This window comes from Clupea harengus, chromosome 3 (genome assembly GCF_900700415.2).
Source record: "Clupea harengus chromosome 3, Ch_v2.0.2, whole genome shotgun sequence".
In the NCBI taxonomy this organism is placed as follows: domain Eukaryota; kingdom Metazoa; phylum Chordata; class Actinopteri; order Clupeiformes; family Clupeidae; genus Clupea; species Clupea harengus.
In genome coordinates this window covers 2,311,850-2,332,071 of record NC_045154.1, presented here as the reverse complement: position 1 = coordinate 2,332,071, position 20,222 = coordinate 2,311,850, and the positions used below count along the sequence as shown (strand labels likewise).

Here is a 20,222-nt window from a genome sequence, read left to right as displayed (position 1 = left end):
TTTGAGTTTCCTTCCAGAATTTAAATTTGTTCTATGAAAGCCATCAGCAATTATGTTTAGTACTGTGTTAGACCATAGGCTAGTTAAATTAGGCTGGAACTGTAAGATCAGTGGCTAGTTAAATTAGGCTGGAACTGTAAGATCAGAGGCTAGTTAAATTAGGCTGGAACTTTGTAAGATCAGTGGCTAGTTAAATTAGGCTGGAACTGTAAGATCAGAGGCTAGTTAAATTAGGCTGGAACTGTAAGATCAGAGGCTAGTTAAATTAGGCTGGAACTTTGTAAGATCAGTGGCTAGTTAAATTAGGCTGGAACTGTGTAAGATCAGTGGCTAGTTAAATTAGGCTGGAACTGTAAGATCAGAGGCTAGTTAAATTAGGCTGGAACTGTAAGATCAGAGGCTAGTTAAATTAGGCTGGAACTGTAAGATCAAAGGCTAGTTCAATTAGTCTGTCCCCTAAGTACTGTAAACTATTTTACTTGCTCCATTACCATTGACACTTATCCTACCTATTCAAGGAAAAGATAACAACGGAACCACAATTGTCCCACCGCATTCAGTACATGTCATTCTTCCAGAATCTGGTTAGGTGGACATTCCATGATTTTGCCAGTAAGTATCCTCACAGACAATGAATGGGATACATTGGAAAATACTCAAAAGCAGATTGACTAATATGCATACCTAGCTACTCTTTTGCGATTAAACACTTGAAAAGATCAGACAATTACAGGCCAGGTCAAATACATGACCATTAGTAAATGCAGTAAAATATGACATATGAGGTGGACATATGCAGCACAATAATTGGAATGACAGGAAAGAGGCGAAGTTTGGGTGGTGGTGGGCATTTATTTGACAAGCTCAAACGTTTAGTGTGAGGTGCTCACAGATTTAGAGTCTGGTTTTGTGTTTGGCCGTTGTTATTGTCGTGCACACGCTACCATTGTTCAGCTTGAAGGTCCCTAAAGCTTTCCAGTTATCTTAGCTGAATTATATTTGGGCTCATTCGACAAAGTGCCATGAGGTATCAAAAGTTTCCATCGAAAATATTTAAAGCCATTTTTGGGGAATTTGCTAAATAATCGATCCTGAGAAAGCTAATATGAGAACATTATTATTATTATTATTATGTATGTACCTGAACTGTTAATGGTGAGCTAGAACTTAAAGCAGCAATACGGAATTCTGTTCCAAAACTAGTAAGCTAACTACCTAAAAGGCATGCATAAACCTTGCCAACACCACCAATAGGTGGTGTCTTTTGGCAGTATAGCTGACAATGTCACACGTGTGAAAGCTTTACTTCCATTTTTGCAGGGTGTTCCAAAAGGAATTTTAGGATGGTACTGTCCCAAAACTAGTTGCCTATAAAACCATACCTCAAAATTGTCAAATTGTTGCATAGTGTTAATTCAAAGGTAAATGTTGGTCTGGAGTCAGTGTGACACCAGAATAAAGTCTTTAGAAATATAATAATACAGTATGTCATCATGGTTGTTGGACCTCTTTATTCTAATTAAAATGCATTTGCAACTGGCAATTCAGTGTACAAATTTGTCATGCTATTGGCAATTCAATTTATATTATTTGGAATTAGATGGCGGTGTGATGTCATTCACATGTAAACATGTTATCGCTCAGTCTCAATCTCTCTTTTGTATTTGTCATTTACCAGATTTTTTAGGAGAAACAAATGACTTTTTTCAGCTTTAAAAAAAGAAAAATCCATTTTGGTTTGTATATTCCCATCTTTACGTTCATTGTACGTTCGGTAGCGCATACAGTTTAAAGGAGCATTTTTCGTCCTTGTATATTTTTAAACTAATAAACAAGTTTCGACTTTTATTTTGAAGGAAACATACGAATGGTGGCCATAAAGACATTTTCGCTATTGTCGCTGGCTAAACGCTACTACGTGGGTTTGTTTTGAAAAAGAAAAGAGCTAAACAGGAACAAGCTGAAGGATTTATGCTTATGCCACTATGAACCATTTTTTAAAGCTAGTCAAGTAATGATTAAATCCCCTTTGTATCGTAAAGTGTGGTGTTCGAAACCGAAACGGTGTTGTTTAGTAGAAGAGTAACGTTGACTAGCCACAGCATGGATATCGACGGGACAGCAAAACTGTCCAAAAATGTCCTAAAGATGAAGGTGAGTTGCTAGCTTGTCACGTTATGTTCGATTGCCATTTGATAGCCCAGAGGTGGCCAATGTGTTTGGTTGTAGATTTATCTTTATTATTTGGTTAAATTGTTTATCAATGCATTATGTACCGGTGAAAGATAGTAATGCTGATGGACATCATTACATTTTAAAGTGGACTCGTGATGGACTGTAACGTTAATTATGTAACTTTATATATATAGAATGTACTGCAGGCCTGCATATGGCGAAATACTAATGATTAAGCGCATTACACTAACTCGAGTAGAAAATAAATTACAACTGCAGTAGAGCTGTTGCAAACCCAAGTAGCAAACCAACGTGTAGAACACGTTTCCTTTCAGAGCAGCGTCATACTAGCCCAAATAGTGAAGGTCGCTTCCGGTCTCGATTTTGGATGGGAGAGGGTACAAATTCAAAGTAAAAGCCCAAGAACACTGCGGTATAACAGCACGCAATGTTGTTAGCCTAGATTTTATTTATATGCTTTAGTTTGGTATATCAAACTACACCAATTTCGCAATTGAATAGCTCTTAAGATTGGAGAACATGTTAGACTAATTCACATTTGAACTCGAATATGAGTAGCTCTTAAGATTGGAAAACATAGGTCACATTGGAAAGTAAATCCAGTTGGTTTAGGTATCAGCAGACCTCAAGGACGCCATATAAAAAGCCATAATTTAGTGACCTCAACCCCTCAGGTGCTTATAGGATGCTCTACCTTGACAGTTCAGTGGGTGTGTGATGGCCCATTATCAGCATCTAAATTATTTCTGATGTTTGGAAAATTGTTAAATTGGAAGCAGTTGTAACACAATAATGTGTGGATGAATGTTTATGATGTTTCTGTGATTCTCCACAGTTTATGCAGCGGAGCCTTGATCCAGAAGCAAGGAAACAACTAGAAGAGGATGAAAAGAAAGTCATTAGTGATGAACACTGGTTTTTGGACCTTCCAGAACTTATGGCACATGAGTATGGTTCATTTCTCATGTAGTAATAATAATATAAAAACAATATATTAAATTATAATGAATAGAATACTATGTATGAGAATATGTTGGATATATAAAATGACTTTGTGTATGAAATTAAAATGAACTAAACAAATGCAGTTAAAAGATTAATTAACAGATATGAAAAGACACATTTATAAAAATGTGTTTTTAAAAGGGATTTGGAAAAGGCTGTTCAAGAATTTGGGAGCCAAATTGTGGTGTGGGCCAAAACTGCAAATGAATGGTCACCCTTCTGGACTTGGGGAGTATAGGGGTGGAGAAACTCAGAAATCTATTCCGGTGCCAGGCCATGCAGTGCTTTATAAGTCATCAGCGCAACCTTAAAGATGATGTGATAATTTGACGAATATTTCAGTCAGGTCTTAATTTGTAGAATTTGTTCTTATGTCTAAAAAAAATATATATATATTTTCAAAGAAAGAAATGCTCTAATTATTTTGCAGCTGTCAATATACAGACATATCAGACCTTTGAATGTTGTGGTGGCCCATTCAAATCAATGGAACTTTGTGCAACATTTTGAGGAGCCGTACAGTTTTGAGTTGTATATTGTAATATAAATGGCCTGAAATTCAATTGAGAAACAAGAATTTTATGGTGTACACACGGCGCATTGTCAAGAAATGTCTGCGTCCACACGGAAACGCTGGAGCGGAGCGGAGTGGTTGAAAATGCTGTAGTAGACGACATGGAGTATGCGCATAAAGTGACAGAAGACAGAAGTCGGGTTCCTAACGTGAACCTATTGTGAGCTTGTGAGCACTCAAACAGGACTAGTTAGAATCGCACACTTCGCCATAACCCTTGTTTGTGTTAAGTTACCGTTTTGTAACTTCCATCTATAATAAAAATCGTTTCACGTCAGATTTGCTCATATAGGCTATTGCTGACACTTTTAAAACTGGTTTTGAACAATGGTCTGACGCAAATAGATTAAACAGTGATGGATTAAAGTGTGGCTTGTTGATGCCATCCCTTTCCTAACCAGCTTCTTAACATCGATTTAGTTTGTTGTTGCTGTTATGAAGTGACGCAGCGGGGTTAAGTGTATGTGTGTGTATCGGGCGTCCACACGAACACGGATCCGCTGGCGTGTCGAAATGTATCCACTCTGGAGCCGGATTCGGGGACCCAACCCGCCGTGTTCGTGTGGACGGAAGGCAGATCCGACAAAAAATGTGTCCAGATTCAGGCAATACCGGTTCCGTTTGGACGGGCCCTGAGTCTTCCTGTGGTAGATCAATATATGTATATAGTTTGGTCCTATCTTCACCGTGTTTCTTACAGAGTTTCAGACCAAAGTTTAATAAAGTGGCTTAAAGAAGCTTAAATAGAGATACGAAATGCAAACGAGTTTGCAAACAAGCTATGATGACCCTAGGGGGTTGTCTTGATTTGTGATCAGACTGCAGTGATCTGAAGCGAGTCGTCTCCCACCTTGACAAGTGTAATACTTTTCTAGCAAGCCTATTGCTGATGGTCCAGAATGCAGTGGGTGATTGGTCTTTGGTCAGCAGAAGAGGGCACATGCCAGTCTGGTGTTAATTACCTTAAACTGGCTCTCTATGGTTGCTTGCATTCAATTCAAGTCACTAATAGCTGCTTACAGAGCAGCAGATCAACATCCATCTACATAAATTCCATGGTTTAGCTTTGTGTACCGTCCATGTAGTTGTTATTGTTACTGCTGTTGTTATTGATATTAATATTGCAGTTGCTTTAGGTACATTTCTTTTTTATGGTGGAATGAATTGTCAGAATAGTGTCAAACGACTTTAAGATGAATAATTATATGTCTTTGTCTTCTTTAAGGAACGTCATTGTAATGGAGAAAGGTTTTGTATCCTGTGAGAATTTGGTGTTTGGGAGAATTTCATTCAAGGGTTTCAATCCTGAGATTGAGGTAATGTTTTATCCCTTTTTTCTCCTTTCATTTGTTCCTTTGGTGTGTAAAGTGTTTGTTTCGGTCCACATTCTGGAGCCTGCATACTGCATCCATGTTATTATACTTGCAGTTCAAAATCCATCTTGCTTTTTCTATCAATCTCACTGTGGTAACAATATTCATGCATCCAAAGAAGCAAGGGCTGTAAATTGGCGGTTAAAGGGCCATGTGATGACTGAGATATGAGACCAAATGTAAATGTGTTTACTACAGTGCCCCTTTGTGGCCCTTTTGTTTCATACTAGCTTCTGTATGAGCCTCTAAAGTTTCATGAAGATTGACTATTTACACTAGCAAATATTGGCTGCTGAATTTGTATTGGTCGTTTTACTCTGGTTTTGGCGAACTAGCCAATTGGCACTTAAGGAAATGTAGGCAAATAGGGCCAAGTATAAGTATACCAAATGTCAGATTTTAAGCTCAAGCGGTTCTTGAGTTTTTGAAGTTGTAGTGCTCCCTATCAACCTATGCCTATCAAGTTTCCCTTACTTTGCACCATTATAGTTTGTTAGTTTGAATCATTATTATTTTCACAACTTCTAAAGAATCAGAGAAATATATCATTTTAGTTTCTAACACATACGGTTCTCCAGATGTGAGCCAAAAAGTAAACATGCTTATTATAGTGCCCACTAGAGTCATGTGGAGGTAATTACAATGTTGTGAGATCTCTTAGGTCAGGAACACTTATACCAAGTTTAGTACCTGTTTGCTACCCAGACACTTTGGTGTAAGGAAAAAAGAAACAATAATCCTTACAAAAACAATAGACTTTCAGCAACCTCTAATAGCAATCCTTAACTATAACAAGTAGGCTACTCCAGTGACAGGCAGGTTAATACACAGTTCATATTAATAGGCCCATGTTAAATTAATCTAAAAAGACCCATCTATTAACTAATACTTCAATTAGCTAAGGCAACGACCATGTAACTTGGGAATGACCAGCCTTGGAATAATTAGTCTAATTTCCTGCTGCATGCTACAACCTCTGGACACAATGTGAAGCTCAGATTCCAAAACACTTGTGCTGCCATAGGTATCCATTTTAGTATTTTATGTAAAATGAACCTCATTACCCTCTCAGTTTCGGTTAGTTGTTGCTGGGGTGATGGCTGGGGTGATGTCTGAAATGAACAAGATGGTTATAATGAATTCATGCTGTGATTACCAGCACATTGTTTTCATGTATGGACTTAAAGTAACATGTCAGTGTTTTAGCTGGCATTGTGGGTTTATTTGTGAGTTTTATGAATTTCCCCCAATGTCTTGAAAGTATCTCATGTATATCTGCAGATGACATCAACTGTTACCCCTATTCAGAATATGGCAATCTATCATTGTCAGGTCAGAGTTGAATTAAATATAAATAGGGAGTATTAATGTTATCTTTTATTTGACAGAAACTGATGGCAGTTACAAACAAAGGTCAATATATAAGCCCTGAAGAGGAAATGGCCAAAATGGACACCGATATAACAGATGAAGAAATGGCATCAAGGTAAGCAGATCATCAGTTCATTGGTTAGTCAGTTGGATCATTGTCTTGTGAAAAAGTCTTAAACTGAAAGGTGGAATAACTGGTGAGTTTGTTAAAACCTCCTGCCCCAGTGTGAGGAGTATTCAGTGTTCACCTGCTTGTTTTAAATAATAGTTTTTTTTTTACTTAAGGTAAAAACAACTTTTAAATAAAAAAGATATAGTTTAACTAGATTTGAATTTCCAGAAGGAAATACTAGTGTTTGCAAGTTATTCATGAAATGAAAGAAACATATAGACAGACACACAGACAGATAGTGTGATGGTGATTAAAACGGCGGGAGACACCATGACAAGTGCAGGCTGTTGACAATTAACAATTCACCTATTCCTAAACCCTGCCCTGCCCTGCCATTATACTTTGGTGGGTATGAAATACCAATCTGTAAAAAGCTACTGAATGACAACATCAATACATAGAAGTCAAACACAGGAAGTAAAGTGAGAAAAATAATTGTTGACTCAAGCTTGCTTTGCCCCCGCACTCTCTGAAAAAAAAAACATAATGCCATGTGAAAGCTCCTGTTATTACAATCATAGTTTTCTGGAATAAATGTTATGCATTATGTTTTTGCTGCTGCTTAAAATGTCCTGCACTCAATGCTTGTTTTCTGTTGTTACCCTGTAACTTCAAGATTCATACGAAATTATCGAAGTTGTTTATGGAAATGATTCTTACTATAGACTAAATATATTCTCTATTCTTTATCATTCCTGTAGGTATGCAGATTTAGTTGAGAGCATCAAAAAGAGGTTCGCCAAAAAACGAGACCACTCTGTGTTGGAAGATGAGGATCTAAGTTTGGAGGAAAAACCAAAGAGAGGCTTTCAGAAGCCAAAGGATTGAGCTGACAACATCTGAAACATTTGAATGTGTTAAATTGTCATTCATTTTCATTTTTGCCTTTTTCACGTGTGGGTATTTTACATGTTCAATAAGAATTTGAACCTGTTTTGTAGGCATGAGTAGACCTTTATGAGAATGTTATTGATATGTTTTGTTTACCAGATTAAACAAGGACATCCATTGTCTGGCTTTGTGTTATGTCTAATGACTCTTGTTTTTCTTCAAGATCCTGTTCACTCAGTTTGTCAATTCCATGTGTTGATCTAATAGTAATGCATCACCAGAGTCCCAATTCAACTTGGAATAAAATGAAGACAGGGTAGACTGAGTCATACATCATCATTTCCAGAAGGTGTACTGAAAGTGTAAAGTTTACAGCACCTGCTATTTGCACTAATCTCACATTTAACAACAAAGTCCGACGCTGCCTAACATTGAAGGGCGAACACGCTGTACTACACAGTGGCTTCATGTTTGGCAGCAGAGGCATTTCCTCGATTGATTTTCTACACAGTGACAAGATATGAGGTTCCTGCAAGAACTCAGTATTTTCTCTGATCAGGCTGCTATCAAGAACCCATGGTAAACGGTGTTATCAGTGCATGCTTTTATTATTAGAAAGGGAACTCGTAAAAAACGGCATTGAGTACCTGCATTCTCAGGTGCTTTCCCATCCCAGAATTAACCTGATACTGTTCAGCCACTAGCATTGGTTGAAATCGTGGCGGCAGGGAAAGTGCACTTAACCACATTCAGTGTATAGCAGCAAAGAATGATGTGCTGTGGTGTCTCAGAATGTTGTAATAGTTGGTGTCAGAACTTTGTAGAACTTAGGAATATAAGTAAACATAGCTCTAAGCAGCAATGAGGGGCATAGTTGCCATGGGAACTTGATATCAAGTGCATTGCTGTAAGCACTCACAGCAAGTTTTATGTTAATTTACCGAAGTTTCACCCAGATAAGCTCACTTCCTGTTTGGTGACTTTCCCACTGAATTCAGTATGCTGTATTGTAGGGCCTCCCCGGGGTCAAATGGAGTCATGTTACATTTTTTGTACAACCACAGGACGGTGTTTCGAGTCCATATACTAACTTTGGTGTCAATTGTCAATCCAACAAACAGCTGAGATAATGTCTGCTTGCTTTGCCACTGATTCTGTTTGGCTGTAGAGAACAAACCGTTGGGAAAATCCCAAATCTATCTGAAGCTCGCGTGAAGATCATCTTTAGCAAATTTGGTGAAAATTGGAAAAAGAGTTGTGGCCTGTGATTTTTTTTAAACCTTTCAGTTATCAAAAAGCTATGTAGATAACTTTTTGGGATTTCCAAAAAATCCAATATGGTGGAAATTTAGGTCATAGGATGTGGTGTGCACTAGAGCCTCCAACTTGGTGAAAAGAATAGGGGGACTTTTCTCCAATCAGTGCCAAATTTCAAATCTTTGTACAATACGGTTCTAGGGACTGCAGTAGACACCCTAGCTAGAAAAAGAAGATTAAGAAATATAGCTGCAAGGAGCGATGATGAGGACCAAACCAGCATGATATAGTCGCCATGGCAACTTAATGCCATCATATCAAGGGCATGGTTTTAAGCTCTCCTACCCAGTTTTATTGCAATTTGCCAAAGATTGGCTCAGTTATGGCATGGTCACCGATTTTGACTAGTTTTTTTATTGAAAAAAATATTTTGAAAATCGGGTCTTGTGGCTAACTACCAAGTTTGGCATCAATACATCAAAGAATTTCAAAATTATGACATATTTACCCGTTTGGCGGCTTCCCTGTCAAATAAGATTTCAGAATAGGAAATGGCAACATCACTGGCGTCCTGATCATTTATTCCAGGGCTCCCTTTGTCCACCCAGTTCCGTGTGTTTGGTGTGTATACATTAAAGTGTTCCTGAGATACGGGCTCACTTCTGGTTAGGTTGTTATGGGTGAATACTTTCGAAAATCTAAAATCCATGTGATAACTTCTGTGAGGCTTTGTCTGAAGATAATATGTGAAAAATTGGACAAAGTCTGGAGTAGCAAAAATATTTTTTTTTATAGTTGAAACTGACGTCATTGAGTGTGTAAAGTTCAGGCAAACTGGTTAAGTGTACAAGGCACTGTTATTTACGGCCCTGGGGATGCATCATCTGACATTGAGTACATGCATGTCGAGCAGCAGGACACACATGGAGACTTAAGGCTTGCAGTTCATCTAAGGATAAGACTTCAAATAACAATCATGATTCTAGACCAGGGGTGGGCAATTCATTTCCCCAAGGAGTCACATGAGATAGTGGAACTGTTGTGGAGGGCCGGACAAATAGGCTGAACTCAATTCTGCTCAATATAAGTTGTATCTCTTTATAAAAAACATTAAATTAATACATGGCACACACACATACACACACAAGAGCAAGCTTGCAATGCAACATACAAATTAATAGTAATATACATTTTTATCAGCGCAAATGCTCGCAGGCACGCCCACACGCACGAATGTAGGTCTACGGAAATAAAAAAAAATATCCCGCTTACTTGCCAAAACAATAGAAGACATTCCTCCAAAATACCTCTTTTTAATGATTTTGTTGCCGTTTAGTTCTTCACGCAAATTCGATCAACCTACCTTCTGACTTCAAGTTTCAATGACTTTCAGTTACGTTAAATGCAGTGGCGGCTCCTGAAAAAATTCTCAGGGGGGGCCATTTTTTTGATAATGATTAAGGCGACCCATTCAGTAGGTACATTAAGTTAGCTGATTAACTCATACAGCAATACCTTTTTGTCCACTAGATGGCAGCACACAACAGAACTACATAGCTAGAGTAGCTAGTTACAGGTGGAAAGCTATGGAGGAAAGTTGCATCCAGGAGCCTTCATAAGCAAACATGATGTGGCTCCACATTAAATGATCCCACTTTTTCATTATCCACATCTCAAATGTTGAATGATGTAACATAGCTTAACAAGACACATGATATGTCCAGTAACACCTTAAAGAAGGGGGCAACATATAGCCTAAGTCAAAACCAACAATATTTATTGACTGATCTTGAAAGTATTGGCTTACAAAAGCAAAATAAGTCATCACATAGAAAATAATTCAGTGTTAGTGCCAGAAGCGAACATTCACACTGTGAAACCATGTGAACAGTGACAGTGGTATATAGAAATACAGACCGCGTTAGCCACTTCACGACCACGATTTCCTTTCGTTCCAATTCTTGGATGTAGGATTTCCCTCCCTTTGTAGAAGCCTGTTGAATGGATACATTTGGTCTAGGAAGTCCAAATTCTTTTGTTGTCAATTTATCTTCATTAGTACGCCGACTAAAAAGGAGTTTCTGTCAAAGAGCGAATCGAGTTGTTGCACTGAACGTTAGCCATCTTGACAGAATATGCCTTGGTCGAAGCTGTATGACTGTCGCTACCGGACGGTAGTCCTTTGGCGGATGGTAGTCCCTCACATTGCGCATGCTCAGACACAAACGGTTTACGCCATAAGGCTCAACATAATCGCGCATGCTCAGACAACAAAACGGTTTACAGCATAAGGCTCTGGCTTGTCTTAACGCATAATGTAGGTTTATTTAACGTAATATTTATTAATGTTGTAAACGGTTTAAACGTCAACATATGGGGCTTGTCTTAACGCATAATGTGGGTATATTCAATGTTATATTTAATTATGTTGTAAACGGCTAACAGCATAAGGCTCTACGTCAACATATGAAACGAAACTGGGGAGAGACTTTTTGATCCTCCACCTCATCTGTTTTGTCCACTGTGACAACATCTTCCTTGTTTTTAATTAAATGGTCATGTTTTGATAAAACTGGCTTTCGTCGCTTTTTACCTCCATGATTGAAAATGGATCTGTCGTTGTGAGGCCCCCGGCGCGGCTTCGCTGTCGCCAGCAGTCGACAGTGTCGCAAAGTGACGCATGCGCAATGTCAGGGACTACCATCCGCTAAAGGACTACTGTCCGGTAGCGACAATGACCATAGACATATATTACGTATATATTTCTATGTGTATGACAGTCTTATACGCTTTTACGTCATTACTTATGACGAAAGCATGGAGGGGCGAGCCCTCCCGGAAGCCATAGAGAATGCATTGAGAGCTCTGTTTTGTGAAAAAAATGGATTTAATCTCATTAGTCTCATTCTCTTAATGGGAGTCAATGAGAGAGGTCTGGGGCGATTGCCATTTCGCCCCAAATCGCCCAGAAGGGGCGGGGCCATTTGAAGCACGACTTTTGCCTCACTGCCTGACTGTTACCTGATTGGACAATGACATTCAAAGGCAGATCAGACGGTCTAGTGGTAGAATCCGACAGAAAAAAAATATTACATTTAGTCATTTAGCAGACGCTTTTATCCAAAGCGACTTACAAGGACATTGCATTTATACATCAGGAGCTTCAGTCAATAAAACAATCTGTGTGACAAATTAGGAGTAGCGAAAAGACATTTAGATAAAATCCCAAATGCTGGAAAATCCAATATAGTTGAAATTGGTGGTAGGCCCTAGTAGTTGTGGTAAGAGTTTTTTGTCCAAAAAGCAAAAGTCAATCCTTCCTTATAAATGTCACAAGCACCAAAAAAGGAAAAAAGGGATCGATCTCACCTCCTCTGAATATCCCTGACGGTATTCCTAAACAGGCGTTTTGCGTAGGGCTTAATCCTGGTAAATTCTCGATCGGTGATATAGTCAGTTAACCAACTTATCTGGAGATTTCGAGGGTATCAGATGGCTTGCACAACGGCAACATCTACCTCCATTCATTCTCCTCCGCGTCTCGGTTTAAAAACAAAGCAGGTGATCCCACACAGAGCGCAGCCATAGGACATGTACGTCCAGTCCGGTTTATTAAGTTAATTTGCCTGGGGGGTATTCGTCGTAGCTCGCTAAGCGGTTTAGCGAGCTCATTTTCAGGCTAAGATAAAAAACGCCCCTCTCTTTGGTTCATGGAAGCAACTTTCGATAAATCACCATAGTAACATATCAATTAGCACTAACCTGCCCCGGCGCAGGCTAACTAAAGTGTAGCTGGATAAGCGGGCACGGCCCAGTGTTCCGAAAGCCCGATATTCCGAAATCTCAATATTCCGAAAAATAGTCCCCCTGGCATAATTTAGAAAATATTTTAAGTGGCACAAAACACACACAGCATTTAGTTTGCGCAGCGGAGCGGAGGCGCTCACCGGGCTATCACGCATATCACTTTTCCTAGGCAATATTTGTTAACTTAGCCTACTCTGGTTTTGAATATGGGGTACCACTCGTGCGAAGGAAATCACCGGCAGATTATCGCAGGACAATACGCAGATCTTGTCAAGCACTGACAAAGCATGCATGCGTTGGCTATCATAAAAGTATTTTTGCTATATAGCCTTATGCTATATATAAAAGTATCATCGCGATGCAAATGCCATGTGTGTATAATAATATTCTGAATTAAAGTTCATGCTTGTGAAATAAATGCATTTATATGTGAAATAAATGCATTTATATGTTTATGATTGTGTGATCAATTCATTGGGATGTGCATGTGGGCTTTAGTGGTTCACGTTGCTGTGCTCACATTTTCGGAACAGCGGGCTGTCGGAATAATGGGCTTTCGGAACATTGCCATGGAACCGGATAAGCTTGCCACAGCCCCGGAAAAAGGAGAGATCCCATTGACCAAGGACTGATAGTTAGATTAGCGTAGGGAGAGAGTTCTTTGCGATCGCCAAGATCCATTATTCCATCATGATGAGTTCTTGTATGAGCGCTACCGATTCAGCCGACAAGGAATAATTAATTTACAAGACCTTCTCGAGTCATTTATTGCAAACACCACAGTCGACAGTCACATTGACTGTCTTGCCCTTTTCTTTGAGTTTAGAACCATTATACCGTTAGAAAATCATTGTTTTGGTGATCGACCTTTCCTGCCTTTTGAAGTAGGACGTGCACGCGCAATTTCCCTGATAAGTTTAGCCTGGTTGAAATTAACCACATGATTTGGAGGCGGATGAGCCGTTGACGAACCGATATTTGCTGTTCTCAATCAGCTCGCTAATGTTAACGGGCTAAAAGGACAATTGATTAACTTAGCTTCAACCCTTACGACGAATGGGGCCCTGATTCTTATAGTTTATCCTTCTGTTCTGTGTTGTGTGTGTTTACTCATCTCTCCTCTCATTTCAGACTCATCACGCCCTGCCTTGTGTGTGCTCCACCTTGTTGATTATCTGCCCCTCCTTGATTGTTTGCACCTGTCCCTCATCACCTTGTGTATTTAGTCTGTGTGTGTTCCTTGTCAGGTCTGTGCTGTTGTTGTCCGTGCTTTTACTTTGTTTCCCTTTCGATATTTTATGTTACTTCCTGTCTGCCATTGTTTCCTTCCTGTGTCTAGTCCTTGTGCTTCCTTGTTCCCACCATGTGCTTTCCTGTGTTTGTTTGTTTATGCCATCTGCCATCTTGTGTGTCTCCACCCCTCACCTGTTCCCAATCATCACCCGGTTTGTTAGTCTGATTGGTTTCTCCTGTGTCCTGTTCATGCCCCTTGTTAGTCCACTTGTGTCTCATTGTCTGCCCCACATTGATTGTTCTCACCTGTCCCTCGTTATCTGTTGTGTGTGTATATAGTTAATTAATCAAGTTTCTCGTGTTGCCGACCCTGGACTGTACAACGACTTCTCTATTGCCTATGCCCATTTGGATTTGTTTGCCTGCTCTTGGACTGCCAACCTGTGTACCATATCCTGCCAGTAAACATTTATTGTATTGTACTGCTGAGTTCTGAGTCGTGCGTTTGAGACCTGCACATCACCCGCAATTCGTAACATTCCTGTGTCTCGTTGCCAATTCGTCTTTGTTTCCCCCGTGTTTCAAGGGGAGCGTGCCTATGTTCCCACAGCCCAATGTTCCCACAGCCCTATATTCCCACAGCCCTATGTTCCCACATTTCTAGGAGCTTTTTCAAAATTAGGTCTTATGTTCCCACATTTCTAATATTCATTACAAAATTAGGGCCTATGTTCCTACAGTTCATCTAACCTATAACCCTTACCCGCGGGCGGGTCCGCGATTTTTTTCAAAATGGCGATTTTTGTAAAAAAAAAAAATTGCAACATGAACATGCAAATCGACTGTATAATTGTGGAGGAATTGATCATTTACTTTAGGCATGCATTTGTAGGTGTTTTTGTCCCGAAAACGGCTGGGGTTTAACAGGAAATGTGGGACCATAGGGTTTAATTTTCAGAAAAATCTAGAAATGTGGGAACATAGGGCTGTGGGAACACCGGGACTAATTTTTCAAAATAAATCTGGGAACATAGATCTGTGGGAACATAGGGCCTAATTTTCAAAATTGTCAGTGAAAAAAAAATCCTTAGAAATGTGGGAACATAGGGCTGACCCCGTTTCAAGCGTCCCAGCGATTTTCCATGTTCCCTGAGTTTCTAGCGATAACGACCCTTGCCTGTTTAATCGAATCTGTGTTTGCCTCTTCCTTGCCGGTACCTCTGCCTCTACAACCTGCTACCTGTGTAACAACCCTGGACTGGATAAACGATGATCCCCACTGCCCACCCCTTATTGGATTTGTTTGTTTGTGTCTGGACTGTCTTACCGTGTACCGAACCTGTTCAGTAAAAGTTGTTATTCTGCATCTCTGTCTCCGAGTCGAGCATTTGGATCCGAAACTTCCACGTACATTACAGTACGAACTGGCCATGATGGATCCAGCCGACTCCGAATGTATTCGTGCTGCCCTGCAGGCGCAAGGCAAACGACTTTTTCAGACGGAGGAACAGTTCAACGCTGTCCGCCTCGAGATGCAAGCAGTGACAGAGAATGTTCACAACCAGGTAAGTCTACTGACTAGTCAGAACCAGCAGATCATGGCTCGTCTGGACGCCCTCACAGCTGCAAGTGCTGCTCCAGCTCCGGCTCCGGCTCTATTTCCCACTATTGCTCCGCCTGTTCCGACATCACATCTCTCCCGTCCCGAGAGATTTTCTGGGAACTCTGGGGACTGTCGGGCATTTTTGGTCCAGTGTGGTCTGCATTTTGAGTTGCAGACCGAGCGCTCCCGAGTGGCGTATAAAATCTCTCATCTCACCGGCAGAGCTGAGAAATGGGCGACTGCCGAGTGGGCTAGAAACTGGGGTCGCACCAGGCTTACTGCTGAAGAACGACAACGCTGAATGTGTGAGGGAAGGTGCGTTTATTGTGCTCAGATGGGTCTACATGTCCAGTGAGAGACCAGTCATCTGCTAGAAACCCTCTGGTAAGCCACACTACTATATTTTCTATTCGACCTCTCATGCAAGCACAGCTTATCACGTCATCTCAGACTATCACTCTTCCTGTCTTAATAGACTCTGGGGCTGATGAGAGCTTTATAGATTGGAGGTTAGCTAAGAAATTAAAATTACATTTTATTTCTCTCCCCAAGTCAGTAGAGGCTCCCGCTCTAGATGGACGCTTACTGTGTAGGATAACTCACTCGTCCCATTCAATTGAAGATCTCCAAAAAACATACGGAATCTCTGAGTTTTCATCTGTTTAACTCTCCATCACACCCCCTCATTCTGGGTTTCCCATGGCTCTCCAAGCATAACCCCCACATGAACTGGGCTACAGGGGAAATAACTGGTTGGGACAGGAACTGCTCTGTCACCTGCATCCCTGCTAGCTCTACCTCCAGAATCTTCCCACTTCCCTGACGATTCATCTCCTGACGATTCATCTCCTGGTTGTCATGAACTCCCTGTTCCTTGTGGTTCTGTCTTTCAGAGCACGTCCCAGATGCAGGAGGGCTGGAGCAAAACCAGTGGACTCTTGCCAGGAGGAGTTGATGGCAAACCGGAACTCGTGTACCCACTAGTGAACTGGCTTCCCCTGTCAGAGAGGAGGTATTTTGGCGTCCCCCACCCGGTGAATATCTCCAATTTAGGTGTTCGGCTATTACGCACAGGGAACAACTCATTCCATTTGGAGTAGTAATCCACAAGGACGACCAGGTAAAAGTTACCTTTTCGGCTGCGAGGGAAGGGGCCCATGAGGTCAATGCCCACCATCCCTCCAACTTCAGACACTTGGGTTGACTGCAGCAGGCCACTGGATTTGGTGTTAGAGGGTTTATGTTGCTGGCAGACAGTGCACTCTTTGATGTGGGTCCAGGTGTCTTTTCGGATATCTGGCCACCAGGCAACCTTCAGGATGCGAAGGAGGGTCTTCATGCACCCAAAGTGTCCACCTAGTGGGTTATCATGGTAATACTGCAAGAATGGGAGATGCAGTTCCTTTGGGACAACAAGCTGGTATTTATATCCATCCCAAGTAGGGGTGTAAATCTCTCATGACAAAGACGATCCGATTCGTATCTCGATACATGGGCACGATATGATACAAGAAAAGCTGCATGTTGATAAAAAAACGATTCAGTGCGATTCGATGCAGTTTTGAACATATTACTCACATCTTCAATCTCTCCATAACAACTGGTGTTATCCCTCCAACCTGGAAAACAGCCCATGTTCTCCCACTGCACAAGGGTGGTGACACTAATAATATGAACAACTACAGGCCAATTTCAAAATTATGTCTCTCAAAGATTCTTGAATCCTTTATTAATACCCAGCTAAAGTCATTTTTTTCACTATCTTCTTTCTTGAGTCCATCTCAATCAGGTTTTAGAGCCCGACATAGCACTATTTCTGCAGCCTCTCTTGTGGTGAATGATGTCATTGCTGCCTTGGACAATAAGCAACATTGTGCCGCACTATTTGTCGACCTCTCAAAGGCCTTTAAACGGTTGACCACCATCTGCTTTTACACAAATTATCACTTATCGGATTTGACCATATGAGCCTAGAGTGGTTAAAGAGTTCTCTCAATGGTCACTCCCAATGTGTAAAGGTGGGCAAAATAACATCGCTTTTTTTAGATATTGACAAGGGGGTACCCCAAGGCTCTGTCCTTGGGCCTTTACTTTTTATAATTTATATCAATGAAATTGCCTCCACACTCACTCCACTTTGTCAAGTTCATCTTTATGCGGATGACACAGTTCTGTACTGTAGTGCCTCTCACATTGACTCTGCTATAAATAGACTGCAGCTCTCCTTCCACATGCTTGAGAAGCAGTTAAGTGACCTGAAGCTAGTCCTTAATTGTGCTAAAACCAAATGGATTATTTTTACTAAAGCTAGAAGCACTGATTTTAACAGTTTAAAACTCTGCTCTAGAAATGGTACCGCTCTGGAAAGTGTCACCAGCTACAAGTACCTAGGCATCTGGGTTGATGAGAAGCTTGATTTTAAACCACATGTGAATCAACTCGTAAAAAAGCTAAGAATAAAACTGGGCTTTTTATACAGAAATAGGTGCTGTTTTACTTTCCCAGCCAGAAAACGCATTATCGAGTCTGTTTTTATATCAGTTTTAGATTATGGTGATGTAATCTATGGGAATGCATCCCACAGCACACTAAAAACCCTGGATGCTGTATACCATTCTGCTCTGCGTTTTATCACTGGAGACCGCTATGGCACACACCACTGTACTCTTTATAACAAGGTTGGCTGGCCAGCCCTGTCTGAAAAAAGGGATGGTCATTGGAAGACCTTCATTTACAAAACGATCATTGGGCTAATGCCACTATATCTCTCCTCTCTCATACACTGGAACTGTAATACCCTCAATACCCGCTCCCAAAGCTGCCTTTCATTATATCTGCCACATGTTAACACCAAATTGGGGAAGACAGCCTTTTGTTATAAGGTACCCTACATTTGGAATGAGGTCCAAAAATCTTTACGGTTGTGCTCATTTATTTCACTAAGGGAATTCTCAAATCTTATCACATGTACAACTGACTTCTCGTGCAATGATTGTAACTGTTGACTCAACCATAGTATTTTACTGAATATTCAAAATTGTTATTTATGATCGTTCCCTTGTACTCCTGTACTATTGTATATGCATATTTATTTAATTTTTTAATTTTATTTTTCAATGTATTAACTATTCATTGTACCCTCGGCACCATTGTAAATGAGGGTCTTATTCCTCAATGTGTTTTCCGAGGCTCAAATAAATAAATAAATAAATCTATCAATCAATCAATCAGTTCAATACATGAAAACACTGAGTTGTGAGGAAACAATGGACCTCATTCTCGAAACATTTTCTTACTTGTCTTATTAAATATCTTCTTACCAACCTCGAAAGACCAACCTCAGAAAAGATCTCCGCTGGATACATGAATGCCTGGAAATGTGTTCTTAATTGAACGCGCTCTCTCATGCACCTGAACTTGCATACAGAAACGCCCCGCCAGCTCCTTATAAGGGCATGCTATTGCAACGTGTGCACACTCCACGGGCAACGCGAAAGCAACTTCAGATCAAAATCATTTCAAAGCAAGCACCGGTAAACCCAGACCTAATTTCACCGGGGCAGAGGTAGAGGTACTGTTACAGAATGTAGATATGTCCATTCTATTCCACTATGGCTATATCCACGCGATTGAGTTTAGTGGTTATTTATTTATTCACTGCCATTTCCAGTGTTCATATAGTGCTTTTATTTATGTTAGGACATCACAATGGCTCGGTCTCAGAATCATGACTATAAATGTTACACATAATTGTTAATGATACAAATATTCTCCTATTTATTATTATTATAATTATTTAAATCCAAGGATGTCTGTAGAATCACGCAATCAACAACGATGTATCTTCCTTGGCTGAAGTAGCTAGCATAGCATTGGCCATTGAAATGAATAGCGTAGCTAGCATAGCATTGGCCGTTGAAATGAATGGGAGTTGTAATCTGTCATTCTCTCCTCGTCTTGGCGTTATTTGTGAGAATACAGCCTGATTGGTTTATGCTATCCAGGCTTTGGCCACTGACAGGCTGTCATTGTTCTGACTGAGATCAAATGCAACAGTTCAGCCAATGTTTTGTGTTTTGGGTAGCAAAAAACGGAGAGACAAACGTTTGTGAACCGGTTTTTAACTTTTAAATCGGGCAAAGACCGGTTTATGCCATTTTAATACCGATACGGGACTTCACGCATCCATGTAGTTGTATCTTACACGCTAAAAACGGATATCGATACGTATCAGGGTTTTTTTACACCCCTAATCCCGAGCAATCGGTACTCTTCTGTAGAGCAGCCCCTGCAGGTCGAGGAAGAAAATTATGTTTGGAGGAAGAGAATCAGTAGATAACAGATTTTCTCAGACTTCCTTTACATAACTATCTCTGGCTTGGGCAGCAGCAAGTTCGGCCAGATAACTTGGAAGGTCAGCAGTTACTTTGGCAGTACTACTGCATACGGCAATGCTTGATAGGGTCGGTGCAGTATCAGGAATAGACTCTGGGATCTGTGACAGCGCATCAGGAACCACATTCAATGTCCCCTTCCCGTACCGTGAAGGTGAAGGGCTGAAGTCTCAGGGTCCAGTGGATGAGGCGAGCACCCAGGACAGTACTGCATGGTCTGTCACCACTTCAAACTCTACCTCAAGGAAATGTTGCCATTTTTCGACAGCCCAGACCACGGCTAAACACTCCTTTTCAGAGACGAAGTAGTTTCGTTCAGCCCCATTCAACAGACGAGATGCAAAGGCAATCACGTGCTCTCCATCGGTGTCTTCCTGTGTCAGTACTGCACCGAGTACGACATCAC

The 20,222-nt window shown here is 40.6% G+C and overlaps 1 protein-coding gene across 1 annotated transcript; it reads left to right on the top strand.

The window, feature by feature from the left end:
* Positions 1 to 1,871: 1,871 nt before the first annotated feature.
* On the top strand, positions 1,872 to 7,721 carry mphosph6 (M-phase phosphoprotein 6). The gene is made up of 5 exons (XM_012822324.3): positions 1,872 to 2,154; positions 3,032 to 3,144; positions 5,001 to 5,091; positions 6,537 to 6,634; positions 7,393 to 7,721. The coding sequence occupies exons 1-5, from the start codon at positions 2,104 to 2,106 to the stop codon at positions 7,517 to 7,519; spliced, it is 480 nt and encodes a 159-aa protein (XP_012677778.1). The 5' UTR covers positions 1,872 to 2,103; the 3' UTR covers positions 7,520 to 7,721.
* Positions 7,722 to 20,222: the final 12,501 nt, after the last annotated feature.

Excerpts from the sequence above, each read along its gene's own strand:
- mphosph6 (XM_012822324.3), top strand. The coding sequence starts at position 2,104 with ATGGATATCGACGGGACAGCAAAACTGTCCAAAAATGTCCTAAAGATG. Across the intron at positions 3,145-5,000 it reads CCAGAACTTATGGCACATGA|GAACGTCATTGTAATGGAGA; the intron begins GTATGGTTCATT and ends GTCTTCTTTAAG. Across the intron at positions 5,092-6,536 it reads GTTTCAATCCTGAGATTGAG|AAACTGATGGCAGTTACAAA; the intron begins GTAATGTTTTAT and ends TTTATTTGACAG.